Source organism: Hemiscyllium ocellatum, chromosome 9, assembly GCF_020745735.1.
Source record: "Hemiscyllium ocellatum isolate sHemOce1 chromosome 9, sHemOce1.pat.X.cur, whole genome shotgun sequence".
Taxonomy (NCBI): Eukaryota; Metazoa; Chordata; class Chondrichthyes; order Orectolobiformes; family Hemiscylliidae; genus Hemiscyllium; species Hemiscyllium ocellatum.
The window spans coordinates 91736586-91752212 of record NC_083409.1 but is presented as its reverse complement, the minus strand read 5'-3'; the positions used below and the strand labels follow the sequence as shown (position 1 = coordinate 91752212).

At 40.4% G+C, this 15627-nt stretch overlaps 1 protein-coding gene across 3 annotated transcripts in view; it reads right to left on the bottom strand.

The window, feature by feature from the left end:
• Positions 1-12011, bottom strand: part of LOC132818823 (phospholipid phosphatase-related protein type 5-like) — a 135412-nt gene extending 123401 nt beyond the window's left edge. For all 3 annotated transcript variants that reach the window (XR_009645028.1, XM_060829941.1, XM_060829940.1), the window contains exon 1: positions 11727-12011. Coding sequence is in view for 2 of the 3 variants with exons in the window: in XM_060829941.1 (XP_060685924.1) it covers positions 11727-11930 (204 nt within the window). In the remaining variant the exon portion in view is untranslated. The remainder of the gene's footprint in view (positions 1-11726) is intronic.
• Positions 12012-15627: the final 3616 nt, after the last annotated feature.

Here is a 15627-nt window from a genome sequence, read left to right as displayed (position 1 = left end):
GGTGAGAATCTTTACCAGAGAGTGAATAAATTCAGTGTTTGATTTTGTAACTGTAAATAACAAGAAAGACGGCTGTATTTGTTTCTTTCTTGGCTGAATTTCTCTGGGATAAAGTTTAAGCAGTTTTGATTCAGCAGTTGTTCAGAATGAGAATGTAAACATTTTCTGAAGTTAAAAAAAAGCTGTTCTTGAGGATATTTTGGAAACATTTAGAAGAAAGTCTGTCAAAAATCTGGTCTCATAATGAATAGCGTTTAGTTTACAGTCAGAAATTCCTACCAGATCATGCTGCAAAATTATTTACACTACACAATAGCAAACAGCATCATGTTCATGTGCCAGCAAAATGGATATGCTCAAGGTAAAATTTTGGGCAGGCATCAATTCTCGTTTGCATGTAACTGGCAGGAAGTAATCAAGAGTGAGTGGTAATTGGAAGATCACGGAAGGCAATGATGATCAGGAGAGGAAAGATGGAGTAATCAGTTTTGGAAGCAGAGATCAGGATATGGAATGGGTACAGCAATCAAGAATTAAGAGTTATAAAACAGCAGCTCTCTACGTGAATGTACAGTGCAACCACTTGACATTGGTCTTTCCAGTACAGAATCACAGCATGATACAGTATGGAAGGTGACTATCATATCAACTTTGGGTAGAAAATTGATCTTTAAATTAACAGGAGCACGGCAACAGCAGTTAGTTAGTTTCCACTTTGAACTTATTCTGCCATTCAATGAGACCATAGCTTCTCCTGACACGCATCACCTAATACCTTCATTTAGCAAAAATAATCTTCCAATATCAGATCTATAATTTACAACTGAATTAGCATCAAATGTCAACTGTGAATGGGTGTTTGGAAAGATTGGACTCTAGTTTTTATATCATACCCTCAAATTTAAGACTCCCAAAGTTATAAGTCAAACCAAGTGGCATTTCTACTTTGGCACTGCCTATCATCAAGAACGTATTTATCTATTTTGCATTATCAATTTTTTTTCTCTGACATTATGTGTTAGTGATACATTGGCAGTAATATTTTACCTGGTGGAGGACAAATGCAAAGTATTCACTTTTTACTTCAGTCATGCTTTCTGCCTTCACAAGAAGAACCACATTTTTGGTTCCTGATCAGCCTCAACATTTTGACTATTCCTGACTCATTCTTGTGCTCACACAGGACTCTGGATTCCTTTTATGTTAACCACTAAAGTTTACTCATATTCCTTCTCTATCCTACTATGTCACTTATTTTGGTCACCTTGGTACTTTCCATCATCAAAATAAGAGCCCTGTAATTTTCCTTCTCCTTTCTCAGTTTAACCTTTGTATCTTTAGTCATCCAAGGTGTTCTGCTTTTGGATGCCCTTCCTTTCCATTTCATGTCTATTCTACACCCAAGCTATCTCCTCTCCTGGGATGTAGACAGATTGGATCAGTTAGGACTGTATTCTCTAGAGTTTTGAAAAATAAATGGAATATCATGGAAGCCTACAAAGCTCTAACAGGAATGGACAGGGTAAATGCAAGAAGGAAGTTGCCAAGGACTGGGAAGCCCAGAACCAGAGATCACAGTTCAAGGATATGGGGTAGGCCACTTAGGAGTGAGAGGAGAAAACGTTCCTTCACAGATGGTGATCCTGCAGAATTCACAATCGCAGCATAGTGTTGAGACCAAAACCTTGAATGTTTTCGAGAAGGAGTTAGATATAGATAAAGGAGTTCAAAGTATGTGGGGATGAAGTTGGACAGTTAGCTATGATCATAGTAAATAGCAAAGTAGGTTCAACCTGTCAGAAGGCTTAGAGGAGAAAGTGAGGTCTGCAGATGCTGGAGATCAGAGCTGAAAATGTGTTGCTGGAAAAGCGCAGCAGGTCAGGCAGCATCCAAGAAGCAGGAGAATCGACGTTTCGGGCATAAGCCCTTCTTCAGGAATGAGGAAAGTGTGTCCAGCAGGCTAAGATAAAAGGTAGGGAGGAGGGTCTTCGGGGAGGGGCGATGGAGATACGATAGGTGGAAGGAGGTCAAGGTGAGGGTGTTAGGCCGGAGTGGGGTGGGGGCGGAGAGGTCAGGAAGAAGATTGCAGGTTAGGAAGGCGGTGCTGAGTTCGAGGGATTCGACTGAGACAAGGTGGGGGGAGGGGAAATGAGGAAACTGGAGAAATCTGAGGCTGTCAGAAGGCTTACTCATGTTCCATTTTCTATGATTCTCTTGCAACAAATAAACATAAAAAGTAGGAACAAGAAAGTGTCAGACTTTGAATCTGCACTGTGAACAGGATCTTTTGTATATAAGTTAGCTCGCTGAGCTTGAAGGTTGTTTACAGACTTTTCGTCACCATACTAATTAGGATTTCTAATCACTAATTAGGATTTTTTTTCTACTTAAAATGCTTTATAGATGTGTTGATGTTAATAATCTCAGGAAAAAAACCATTTTGTGACCCACACAGGGCATTCTTTAGTTGTAATTTAATGACCCAGTCAAATGAATGGATCTGGAAAGTATTTTCTGCATCTGGTTAACAACAGGAGGTGCTTCACCATGGGTATTGGAAATGCCTATTTTACAGGTTGGTTCTTATGCTGAAATGCAATTATAAGGGTGTAAAGAACAATTACTGGACCATTTCTAAGACTAATCATCATCTTTAATGTGAACATTTTTGCTAAATGGCCACTTTGAATGGAACAATTTGACAGGTATAGGTTAAAAGAAAAGAAGCTTCAGATTTACAAAATACAGTGAGACTGAAGATTTTCAATTACTTGCATGATTCCTACAGACAATTTTAGTGCAACCTGTGATGCGAGCATTTTATATAAAAGAAGTGGTATTTGCTTATATAATATAAAGTTCAGAACTTTAGTCATTTTAGAAAAATATTTACTAGATTTCCCATGAATTGGTCAGAAGCTAATTTTTCATGACTAATTTTTGACCTTCTATCCCTGTCAAGGAAGCAATCCAGTTATTCAAGGACTACACTGGAAAAGTTTTACAACTTCTAGCAATTCACATATTGGCAAAGCCAAGAGGCAGTACTGGACCAAGTTAGAGGCCCAAACCTACCAAACATACTCCCACTGCCTATGGCAATGCCTAAACAACACGACGGGATACAAAATCAAGCAGAGCAAGATAGTGGGCAAAGACATATTCCTCCCTGGTAGTGCTTTCTATGCTAGGTTTGAGCAGAATGCCAGCGGTGTGGTGACCACTGCCCTGACAGCCTGAGATGAACTCTTCCTTCTGTACCTGCTGCAAACGTCAGATCAGTCTTTCTGGGAGTTGACACAAGTAAAGTGAATGGGCCCGGATGGTGTCCCCAGCAGAGCACTCAGATCTCGTGCGACCAACTGGCAGAGGTAATCACCAACATCTTCAACCTATCTCTCCGACAAGCCAAAGTCTCCACCTGCTTCAAGAAGACCCCTATGTAAGAAAGCACATGCAACATGCTTTATTGACTACCACTCAATGGCTCTGACCTCCATAATCATGAAGTGCTTCAAGAGGTTGGTCATGGCCCACACCAACTCAAGTGTCCTAGCCCATCTCGATCCCCTACAATTTGCCTACCTGTAGTAAAACAGCGGATGCCATATCCCCAGCCCTGCCATATCCCCAGCCCTGCACCCATCCCTGGAACAATTGGACAACAAGGACACCTACATCAGACTCCTGCTCATTGACTACAGCTCCACCGTCAACGCTTTATCTCTTTTGGACTGACCTCAAAATTCTGTGACCCTCATTTCGACTCTGCCCTCTGCACCTGGATCCTCAGCTTTCTGACCCATACACCACAATCAGTGAAGATAGTCAATTGCACCTCCTCCATGATGACATTCAACTCTGGAGCTGTCCAAGGATGGACCCTCAGCCCCTGCTGTATGCCCTGTACATTCATGACTGTGATGCCAAATTCCGAATGAGCATCATATAGAAGTTCGCTGATGACACCTTCGTTGTGGGCTGGATATCTAACAATAACGAGTCAAAGTACAGAAGGGAGATAGTGGGTTTCGTGACATGGTGCAATGAGAACAACCTTCTCCTCAACAACGGCAAAACTAAAGAACTGATCATTGACTTCAGAAAGAAAGGAGGAGAACACACCCCCTTCTATACCAACTGAACTGAGATGAAGAGGGCAGAGAGCATCAAGTTCCTCATGGTGATGATAACTGAGAATCTGTCCTGAACTGCCCAGGTAGATGTGACAGTCAAGAAGGCACCTCAATGCCTCTTCTTTCTCAGGCTGCTCGGGAAATTTGACATGCCCATAAGGACCTGCACCAACTTCTCCCAGATGCAAAAATTGAAAGCATACTGTCCAGGTGCATGATGGCCTGGTATGGCAACTGCTCTACCCAGGGCCATTAGGAACTATAGAAGGTGGTGTGCATAGCCCAATGCACCACAGAAGCCAACCTTCCATACACAGCTTGTTGCTGTAGAAAGGCTGCCAACATTATCAAAGACCCATCCTCCATGATCTCCTCAACTTCTTCCGTCAGGCAGAAGATCCAGAAACCTGAACACACACAGTAGCAGGTTCATGAAGAGCTTCTTCCTGGCTGTTATTAGACTGATGAATGCACTCTGTAGCCTCAAATAATAATTATCTTCCTAACACTGATCTCAGCTAGCACACGCCCTGTGCAATGTAACCTGTGTGCCGCTGTCTAGGTATTTTTGATCTGTACATCCTTGCTTACTATGATCTGCTTGTACTGCTCATAAACAAAGCTTTACACTGTACCTTGGTACAAGTGACAATACATCAGTCAATCAATCAATATTGCAGATAGGAAAAACCAAGCCTTGTCAACCAACTAGGCATGATTTTGTTTATTACGATTACTTTTAGATAAAGACATAATTTTGTTCTTTGCATGGTATTCCATGCAAATACTTCAGTTTTATAATCTTCATGCAATTCAGAACAATTTAGTCCTCCTATTATTCATTGAAAGCAAGAAAGAAGATTTGACAAAGGAAATTTCTGGAAGGCTAATAATAAGAAATTGCTTTAGCTTTTAAAATAAGGCACTTGATCAAGTTTTGCCATTTTATGACAAAATAGATTTGTTTTGTTTTTTATTATTAAAAACAAAAGTTGTTAATGTAGAATTTTATATAAGTGTTACAAACCCCAAAAAAGCAAGGTATGTTAATGATTAGTTGGTACCTCTTTGCTTTAAAAGCCATGCCTTTGGCAGCATGTTGAACATTTTAAATGTCAAGTTTCAAGCATCTCAAATGTAGTTAATAGAGAGATGCACCATTTTAACTTTGAATTAGTAAACATTTAGATACTTAAAATAATGAGATACCCTGTCATTTTATGGTTATTATTGGTGATTTTATGGTTTCCTCTCAACAGGATACACATGTATAAAAGGTGATATGATTTCATTATATGACATGGGTAACACCATCAAATTTTGTGCATTAATTTTAGGGAAGGTTTTTTTAAAACTTTTAAACACCATAGAAAACAAGGCTGTTGTGTAATTCCAGGAAACAGCCTACAGTACAAGCTAAACTAGCAAATTAAGGCACATTTTAAAATTATGGCAATAATTTTAATCTATTTCCTCACTCCTATTTATCATTTAATTTATTCCATTGAGAGAACTCGAAAAGGCAGATTTCAAAGTGTTAGTGCTTTACTTGCTTGGTAAGGGTACTCAAAAGTTGGAATTGACACAATGCCACAGATTTAGTTTGAAATGAACACATTTAATTCTCTAATAGGAATCGCAGAATTGAAATAAACAAATCTCTCCAAAGCAATCTATTCAGTAACAGTATATTTCCCATATATTAACATAAATAACTTTAATTAATGTCTGGCGAAATTGCAACTTGGCATCAGACATTATTTCACAATTGTGAAAAGAATTCATCAAAATAAATTCCCAAAAAGTCTTTCTTGAATTTAAGCCTTTCATATTTGGGTTGGAACAATTGCTTGCAGAACCTATGCTTATTTTCAATCACTTGCTGTCCTTGAGACTGTGGTAAAAGGCCTCTTCTTGAACATCTGCAGTCCATGTGATGAAGATGCTTCACACAATTCTGTATGAAGTGACAATCACGAGGACTTCTTGTCCTAAAAACTGTCAAGCTTCCTGAACAATATTACTGTAGCTCATTTATAGATAGATTAACAGTATAGAATCATGAATGCTATGTAGATTAGATTCCCTACAGTGTGGGAACAGGCCCCTTTGGCCCAACCAGTCCACACCGACCCTCTAAAGAGTAACCCACCCAGACCCATTTCCCTCTGACTAACGCACCTAACATTACGGACAATTTAACATGGCCAATTCACTTGACCTCCACATCTTTGGACCGTGGGAGGAAACCAGAGCACCCGGAGGAAACCCACGCAGACACGGGGACGATGTACAAACTCCACACAGACAGTCACCCAAGGCTGGAATCAAACCTGGGACCCTGGTGCTGTGAGGCAGCAGAGCTAATCACTGAGACACCATGCCACCCAATGTAGATTAGCAATTTTGGATAATTAAAGAGTCTCATGGGTAAATTATCGGGAGATACTATGATGAAAAGTGCCAAACAGCCTGTATTGGGTTTACTGAGCACATACACCATGATGAATTCCAACTGTCATGATTTTCACACTCTTTTGGTCTTTCTGAATCCCTTGCTGAAAATGTGTTGCTGGTTAAAGCACAGCAGGTCAGGCAGCATCCAAGGAACATGAAATTCGACGTTTTGGGCCAGAGCCCTTCATCAGGATTCCTGATGAAGGGCTCTGGCCCGAAATGTCGAATTTCCTGTTCCTTGGATGCTGCCTGACCTGCTGTGCTTTAAGCAGCAACACATTTTCAGCTCTGATCTCCAGCATCTGCAGACCTCACTTTTTACTTTCTGAATCCCTTTACAATTTCAAGCTCCCAACTTATTATGTCCACTAACTTGAAAGTAATTTGTGGATTTGATTATGAAACACTGCATGTATTCTTTCATCCAAGTCATTAAAACCCATGTTGAAAAGCAGATGTGCCTGAGACTTCTCTGGAATCAAATATAATAGCAAAATGAAATGCACTGTTATGAATATAATTAATTTCATTCACACATCAAGATGCTAGGAATCTTAGATAAAATTTGTATCTCAGATCTTTAGGTTGAAATAGTCCACTATTCACTCATTCTTCTAATGTCACAAAGGAGCAGCAGTGTGCATTGTCCACAAGATGCGCTGCAGAAATTCACAAAGGCTTCTTCGACTTCACTTTCCAGACTCATGACACTATCATCTGGAAGGAAAGGGTCAGAATGGGAGCACTGACATGAGCAGGTTCCCCTCCAATACACTTGCCAACCTGACTTGGAAATATATCACCATTCCTTCAATGTCACTGCCCCAATATCCTGGAGCTCCCTGCCTTACAGCTTTGTGTGTGCAGCTACACCAAAGAAACTGAAGCAGTTCAGGATAGCAGCATACCAGAATCTTCTCAAAAGAAATTAAGGATGGCATGATGTTTTAAAAATTAAAAGAAAGGACAAAAATATCATTGTAGTCTGCAATGTATATTTTGGAGGATCGTCTAATCAAGTGTGCACCTGAACTGGTCTTGGAGCCCAAAGAATACTTACAAGATTTGATATGCAAACTTGCGTGCTTGTAATCATACACTGGTTCAGTAAATCCTGCAAGTTAACTTGACTTCAAAGTCCACCGCTTTCAACATTTCAACTGCAGCATTCCAACTGTTGCTTTCCCCTAAACCAACCATTTGCTGGTGGCAGCCACTGAAGAATCTTGAGCTGAGCAGGACTAATGTTAGTGTCTATAAATGTTGCTTTTATGCATATCTGGAAGGCATTCAGAAAGATCCAGGCAAGTGGTTATTTATAAAATGAGAGCATATAGAATTAGAAATAATTCTATGGCTTGGGTCAATAATTGGGTCAGCGCTGAGAAAAGGATGAATAAATAGTTTATTTCTTTGATGGGTAAAATGCAATAAATAAAATTCCCCAAGGATCTTTCCTGACACATCTGCTTTTCAACATGGGTTTTAATGACTTGGATGAAAGAATGCATGCAGTGTTGCATAATCAAATCCACAAATTACTTTCAAGTTAGTGGACATAATAAGTTGGGAGCTTGAAACTGTAAAGGGATTCAGAAAGTCCAAAAGAGTGTGAAAACCATGACAGTTGGAATTCATCATGGCGTATGTGGTCAGTCACTTTGGAAGATAAGAAAGGTAATTTAGAATATCTTCTTAATGATGAGAGACTGGGAGTTGCAGAGGAATAAATGGATTTATTGTGCATGAATCAATAAAAGTCAGTGCAGAGAAACAAATAGCAAAAAAAGGGATGTTGAGACATTTATCTCAAGGATGGTGGAGTGCAAAAGTAAGGAAGTTACAGTTCAGATGTGCTTCAGTAGATTCTATCCGGAACATTATGTTTTATGTCAAATGCTGAACCTTTGGAAATTATCCTGGTTATATGTACAATATAGATTCACCAAAACAATTAGAGGAATGAAAAATTTACATTGTAATGGTGAAATGCATACTTTTGATTTATATTCCCTTAACTTTGGAAGTGTGAGGGTGGACACAATTTAAATGCTTAAAATGGGGAGAGGGGTTGATAGAGTAGATACAGAGAAACTGTAAAGTCTTAAAACTGAAATCAGTATATGCATTAACACATGAATTGCAATGGAAACCTGCTGCTCTCTTCCCAAAATATATTGAAGCTTGGCCGATTGACATTTTCAAGATTGAGAATGATAGATTTTTTTTTAAAAATCAGAAATTTCTGAAAAAAAAACTCAGCAGGTCTGGCAGCATCTGTGGAGAGAAATCAGAGTTACCATATTGGGTCCAGCAACCCTTCTTCAGAATCTATTCAGAACCCAGACCCAATATGTTAACTGTGATTTCCCTCCACAGATGCTGCCAGACCTGGTGAATTTTTCCAGCAATTTCTGTTTTTGATTTTGATTTGCAGCATCTGCAGTACTTTGATTCTTTTACTGATAGATTTTTGTTTGTTAAGTGTATCAAGGGATATGAATTAAAGGAGAAAGTGAGGTCTGCAGATGCTGGAGATCAGAGCTGAAAATGTGTTCCTGGAAAAGCGCAGCAGGTCAGGCAGCATCCAAGGAACAGGAAATTCGACGTTTCGGGCTTATCCTGTTCCTTGGATGCTGCCTGACCTGCTGCGCTTTTCCAGCAACACATTTTCAGATATGAATTAAAGATCAATAAATGAAGTTGAAGTACAAATCTAAGATCTCATAGAATGACAGAAAAACTGAAAGGTTGAGTTCCCCTTATCCTTGTTTTTCTCTGCTTGCTAGAGTAGGCTTCTCATTAATATGTGCAAAGGGACTATGGCTGTGGAGCCTAAAGAAAAGTTCAATAAATTTAAAACCAGCCCACAACACTTGTGATTAAGCATGAACTACTACACTGCTAAATTTGCTATTACTGTACTGCTTTACACTTAACAACAAATGTAAAACACATCAACTCTAACTGAAAAACTATAAAGTCAACATTTGTTTTGGAAAACAAAATAATTCTCTTTTTCTGTGGGTTTTGGCAGAAATTCTCTGTGATCCCCTGATTCTGAAACTCATTGCATCTTTTTGTACTCATTGTAAATTTATTCCAGCTTTATGGTTTGAATCAAAATCATTCACCAACTGTGTATAAAATATTATGTCGTTGGGACAACTTTTTTTAATGAAAAGAACATTTGCTCTGTTTCAATATAATTTCAAAAGGTTTGATTCCCCACTTTTATAAGGGTATCAGAAGATAAAGAGCTTCCAAATTCCATTAGTTTAATAGGGTATATCCCAAATCTAAGGTACAATTGTTACTTCAATTGTTTGATAGTACAGAACATAAATATTGCTCAAAAGAAGCATCTTTTCATTTGCACATATCAGGACTGAAATGCAAAGATCCAATCTTCAAAAGGAAGCAAACATTTTAAACAAAATTCACAGCATTTGGGCATTCTTGGCCAGGCCAGCACTTATTATCCATTCTAATTATCCTTGAGAAGTTGGTAATGTGTTGCCATTTTGAACTGTTGCCATCTTTGGGGTATAGGTGCACCCACAGTGCCATTAGTGATGGAGTTCCAGGTTTTGCTCCATTGACAATGAAGGAGTGATGTTTGAGTTTAAGGTAGGGCGGTATGTGGTTTGGAGATGAACTTGCAGATGGTGGTTTCCCCATGCATCTACAGCTCTTGTTCTTCTAGGTCGCATGATAATAAATACATTAATTGTTGTTCCCTTTTCTGAAGTTGGTCTTCTTCATTTTAGTCTTAATGGGTGCAAGCAAAGAAAGCTTTGATTTTTAGCATTCTTAAATGTTGTTTCATCAGCATAATATTTTAACTATAATTATCCTTCACATTGCTCAGGCATACCTCTGTAACCCTCCAACACCAATCGCTGGATATGGGAGTGAACAAACCGTCAAAAAAAAACTGGTTGCAAACAAGTGATTTATTCATCAGTCACTTAAAAAAAATTAATATGCATGATCTGTCTACTGTCAAATGTGAAGGTACGCCTTGTATCTTGTCAAATGTTCTTAAAGCTGAAATGAACTAACCCCGTGTACAAAAATAGCAATGAAAAGTAAACAATTGATGTAGCTATTTCGGACCCATTGCTTCTTGGGTCTATTCGCTCTGTGCTTTCTTCCATTATCATTCTGCCTGTAGCATCTAATTCAAAGTGACAACCAGAACTGAAATTGCTGGCGCTTTGGCCAATAATTGCAGGACTGTGGACCAACGTTTCTTGTTATATACATCCCCCCCACCCAGACAGCTCTATATGTCTCCACTCCTGCCCTCGTCTGCGTCTCGAATATCTTCCACAAAGCCGGAGTTTGTAGCTCGCCAAGGCGATCTGAAGAACCTTCTTTGGCTATGTGTTGGAATTCAGCAGGGACGGAGGGAGGAGTTGGGGGAATGAAATGATAAGGAAGCTAAGGCTTTAGGCAGGTCTGGGCAGCCTTGCCTTCCAGGGACATGTCGCCGCTGCACCCTTCCCAGCACATCTCCCAGCACATCAACAAGCGGAGCCCCAGCCGACACTAGAAACAGAAACCTCTTTTCTATTCCACCCCCTTGTTCAGTTCCAAGCGACATCCTGTTTAATTCGCCACAGCCGCACGTCTGTGTCATTGTGCTGGGGTGTTCCAGTGGAATCTTGCGCTGGAGAAATTTAACGTTAAAATGGTTCTGTTCATTCACAACTCCGAGGAGACCCGCTTCACCAACAGCATCACTGTCAGTGAACTGTCCACTCTCGGGGAGATCTCTCCAGTTCTTAACCTCTGGGGCTACACAGGGGAGCGCTCCTACCATTAAGGAGCCGTAAGCGGTGTGTGTGTGTGAGAGAGAGAACATGTTTGGATAGGTCGGAAGGCATTGAACGCTTTAGGCGAGCATATCTGGTAAACGGTGATGGTTTATGTCCATCTCAGACACTTGTCACTATCCTCCCTTGATTACAAAATGCAACTCTGGCTGTCAATAATAATGGAACAGTTCAAGCACAGACAACATCGTTTCTGCCCACAGCAGGATTTCGCAAACACTCACTGGAAGCTGGAGCTCAGAGCCTCCCTCTAACCCTGCGCTCCCGTCTCTTTCATTCCATGAGCACTTACCATGACAGGGGGTACACCGGCTACGAGAGAATAGAGTAGAGCTGGAGGAATGGCACTGCTTTCATCGGGTCCAGGGTACGGCTTATTGTAGGAGCCGTCATGGCAGAAAAATCCCTGGACGTGGACGTTGAAAGTGTCGGTGTATTCGAAGTAATAAGCCAGCATGACAGTGCCTGCCATTATGACCAACTGGAAATAGAGCATGGTTGTGGGGGTAGGAGGCTGGGTAATGAGAGGGAGAGGTTGCTGAATAGCAAAATCAAAGATCAAAGGGTCCCCTCTTCTTTTTACCCCCCAACCCCCACCCCCCTGTTGCTGTTGGTCAATCTCTGTATAATCCACACTCCAGGAAGGCGACGCGAACTATCGCTCCATTCACTTGCAAGGATCAGCTCCTCAGCAAAGCGGCGGATCCATTCAGAAAAGGACTGAACTGCCCGTGCATTGTACACCCACCGCGGGCAGCCTCAGTTCAGTCAGGGAGGCAAAGGAGTTCAGCTCCCAGCCGTGAGAAGGGGCTAGGTATCCCTTTCACACGCCTCCTCCTCCTCCTTCTCCTCTTCCTCTCTCGCTCTGTCTGCCAATACTCCGGCTCTTCAGTGCATTGGACTGAGGTTTCCCGGTGCCTTCAACATCTGGTTAAACACACACACACACACACAAAGCAGCCTCGAACCGAGGCGCCGCTTCGCCAACCTCCTCCAAAAGTTCATTTAGGCAGATGAGCAGATTCTTATATATTCGCGCCTATGGAATGGGTTCAAAGTCTCGGAAAGTGACACCGGGGTATCTCTGCTCACCAACAGTACGCGGCTTACTCGGGGAAGCACAGCCCTTGACGGCTCATTGGGTCGTTGTGCTGTCTTCAGTGCCACAGAACCCCAGTTTGTTTTTCCTTCCTGCATGTTAATGGAAAAATTCGACAGCCCGCCCCACAACATGACAGCGATCCACGGCCAGGGCTGTATTGATCGCACGACATTGGAATTTTTCCATTAAGAGACATTTTGTTCGAGCTTGCAGCATTGTGTTCTATCTTTAAGAGAAAAAAAAGAAACAGTCAATACGTCACTTTTCATCGCTGACAATTGGCAAATTGGGTGGTCTAATGAACTATTACTGAAACATGACACCATCAAATATAATTACCATTGATTAGCCCATAAAGCATGTACTGTTATAAACAACGCTTGCAAGTGTCTCTGAGAAATAATTGTCCTGTAATTAGTAAAAAAAACCCATAAACTTTAATTATTAGACATTAGCAAAGCCGAATGCAGGTTGTCATAAGGAAACGACGAACATCCCTTCTTTGACTAGTGTCCCACCCATTCCCTAAGACTGCTCACACCTTGTTGGTGAGGAGTTCCATTTGTTTCAGATGCCATTTGGTCTCCTACCAAAGGAGCCATTGGCACTGAGTGGCAGTGTACCACCTGGCTATTGAAATCTGTGACTGCCAAGGTGTCAGCTTCAGCGCCCAGGAAGCACTCTCGCTGGGGAATCAGAAGGTTGTATCATCAAGCTCCAATGCAAAAAATTGAGGACATTATCTAATCTGATAATTAGACTTGCCTTAGCCCATAAAGCCAGATACATTTCTCACCATTATATCTCAAGGAGCACCTATGTTAGAGCCAAGTCTCCATGAACAACTGCAGGTAATATGGAGATTGAACTTGTTCTAGTGGTATCATTCTGCATCGCATCTCCTTAAATTATTTAACAATTCCCTCCCATATCCACAACCGAGCTACAAATATTTAATCTCAATTCCCTTCCTTTTTTAGATGCTGTACTAGGAAAAGTGGTGCTATCCAAAGTATTACCATAGGATGAGGCTTTAAACTGAGTTTAACATCTGCTGTTTTACTTGGGATAGCACAAGATCTATGTGGTACTACTTGAACAAGAGGTGGGCAGTACTGTTGAATATTTATCCCTTAGCTGTCAAAACTAAAATGGATTAACTGATCATTTAACTTCTTGCTGTTTGTGTTAAACAAAGTCAGTTCTGGAGCGTCCTACATTATTGACTAAGCTCCACGGCTTACTTTATTTAATATGAAGGATTTCAGGACATCCTGAAATTACTCAAGGTGCTGAACAAAAACAAGTTTCTTTCTTTATTTCTTCACTCAAGACTCACAGATAGGGATTTCAAACAGTGTTCACTCTTCAGCATAATTTGGAGATGTCAGTGTCGGACTGGTGTGTACAAAGTTAAAAAACACACTGCACCAGTTATAGTCCAAAGGTTTAATTGAAAGCACTAGCTTTCGGAGCGCTGCTCCTTCATCAGGTGGTTGTGGAGGACACAATTGTAACAAAAAGAATTTCTAGTAAAAATGCTATAAATTCTGTGTCTTACAATTGTGTACTCCACAATCACCTGATGAAGGAACAGTTCTCTGAAAGCTAGGGTTTCCAATTAAACCTGTTGGACTATAACCTGGTACTGTATGATTTTTAACTTTGTACACTCTTCAGCAGAAAGTCTGGTGCAATCCTGGGCACAGAGGCTTTGATCAGTTAACTCAGCATAATTTAGGGATTGACCCTGGATTAGTCCTGATCAGTAAGACTCAATTTTCAATTGTATAAACTCACTGTTGGAAACCTCCGCAATGCATGCGTCATGTCACCCCAATGTTTTCACTTAAATCTTCATTGCCAAGCCTGATCTAAATACTTCAGGAAAAACACCAACATTTAAAGAGATTACCAAAGGGGTCAGAGATGAGATGGAGATGGTGATAGTGCATTATCTATTAGCTTGACCAAAGCAATGAGGTATAGACTGTTATATCTCTTCCATTAGGTATCGAGAAAGGTGATAGATGGGTGCAAGCATTATTTGTGATCTGGTATTTACAAAGCATCTTGTAAAGCCAGCTATGTGATGAAAATGCATCTTTGCAATTTTTGTCTATCTTCATGCTAGATAATAATTTTTCATCTCCAAACTATTGACAAAGTTTTTACAATCAACTCAACTGATTTCTGCAAATGTGCAAAGGAATTTGGACCCATCGAAGGTGAGATTAACATTCTGTTACATAACTTCAGGATATACTTATGTTAGAATTCACTTGATACCAGATCTCAATGGGACCAAGAATTTTCTGAATATTGAAAACTCTAAGCATATAGTTAATTGCCAGATCAGTGGCAAATATTGAACACTAATATCTTCCTAGTACAGTCACCATTTTCATTCTCTGCCTCTCTGTTGTCTCTGCATCTCTTCACAGAAACAAAGCATGATAGGTTTTATTAAGTAGTTGAGACAGTGGCTTGGTTATTTATTAACCTACCACTTTTAAGGGCTTAATTGAAATGTTAAGGTTCAATTAAGTCCTTCCAACAAGTACCTAAGTTAGCTCACTGAACTGGAAGGTTCGTTTGCAGACATTTTATTGCCATGATGATGTAACATCTTCAATGAGAGTCTCTAGTGAAGCGCTGGTGGTGTCCCGCCTCTCTATTTATAGGTCTTGGTTTCTTAAGGTGGGTGATGTCATTTCTGATTCATTTTTATAAGGGAAGGTAGATGGGATCTAATTCGAGGTGTTTATTGATGGTCATGATTCGGAGCTGCCGATAAATAAACCTATAATCCAACAGGTTCATTTGGAAGCACTAGTTTTCGAGGTGCTGCCTTATCAAGTGGTTGCATTGTGCTTGCTTGTTTGGGTTTGTTTCTGAGGAATCATTTATTACCAACATACAGACTAGCCAAGAACTGCAAACAGCAGAAGAAAAATATCTATACAAAGTTTTCAAGAAACTTGACATCATGGTAGTCCACAAACCTACCATCACACTGAAACAGCAATTAATGAACCTAAATGGATCCATTAGATACTACCAGCAAAACTAACATCATTTACAAAATACC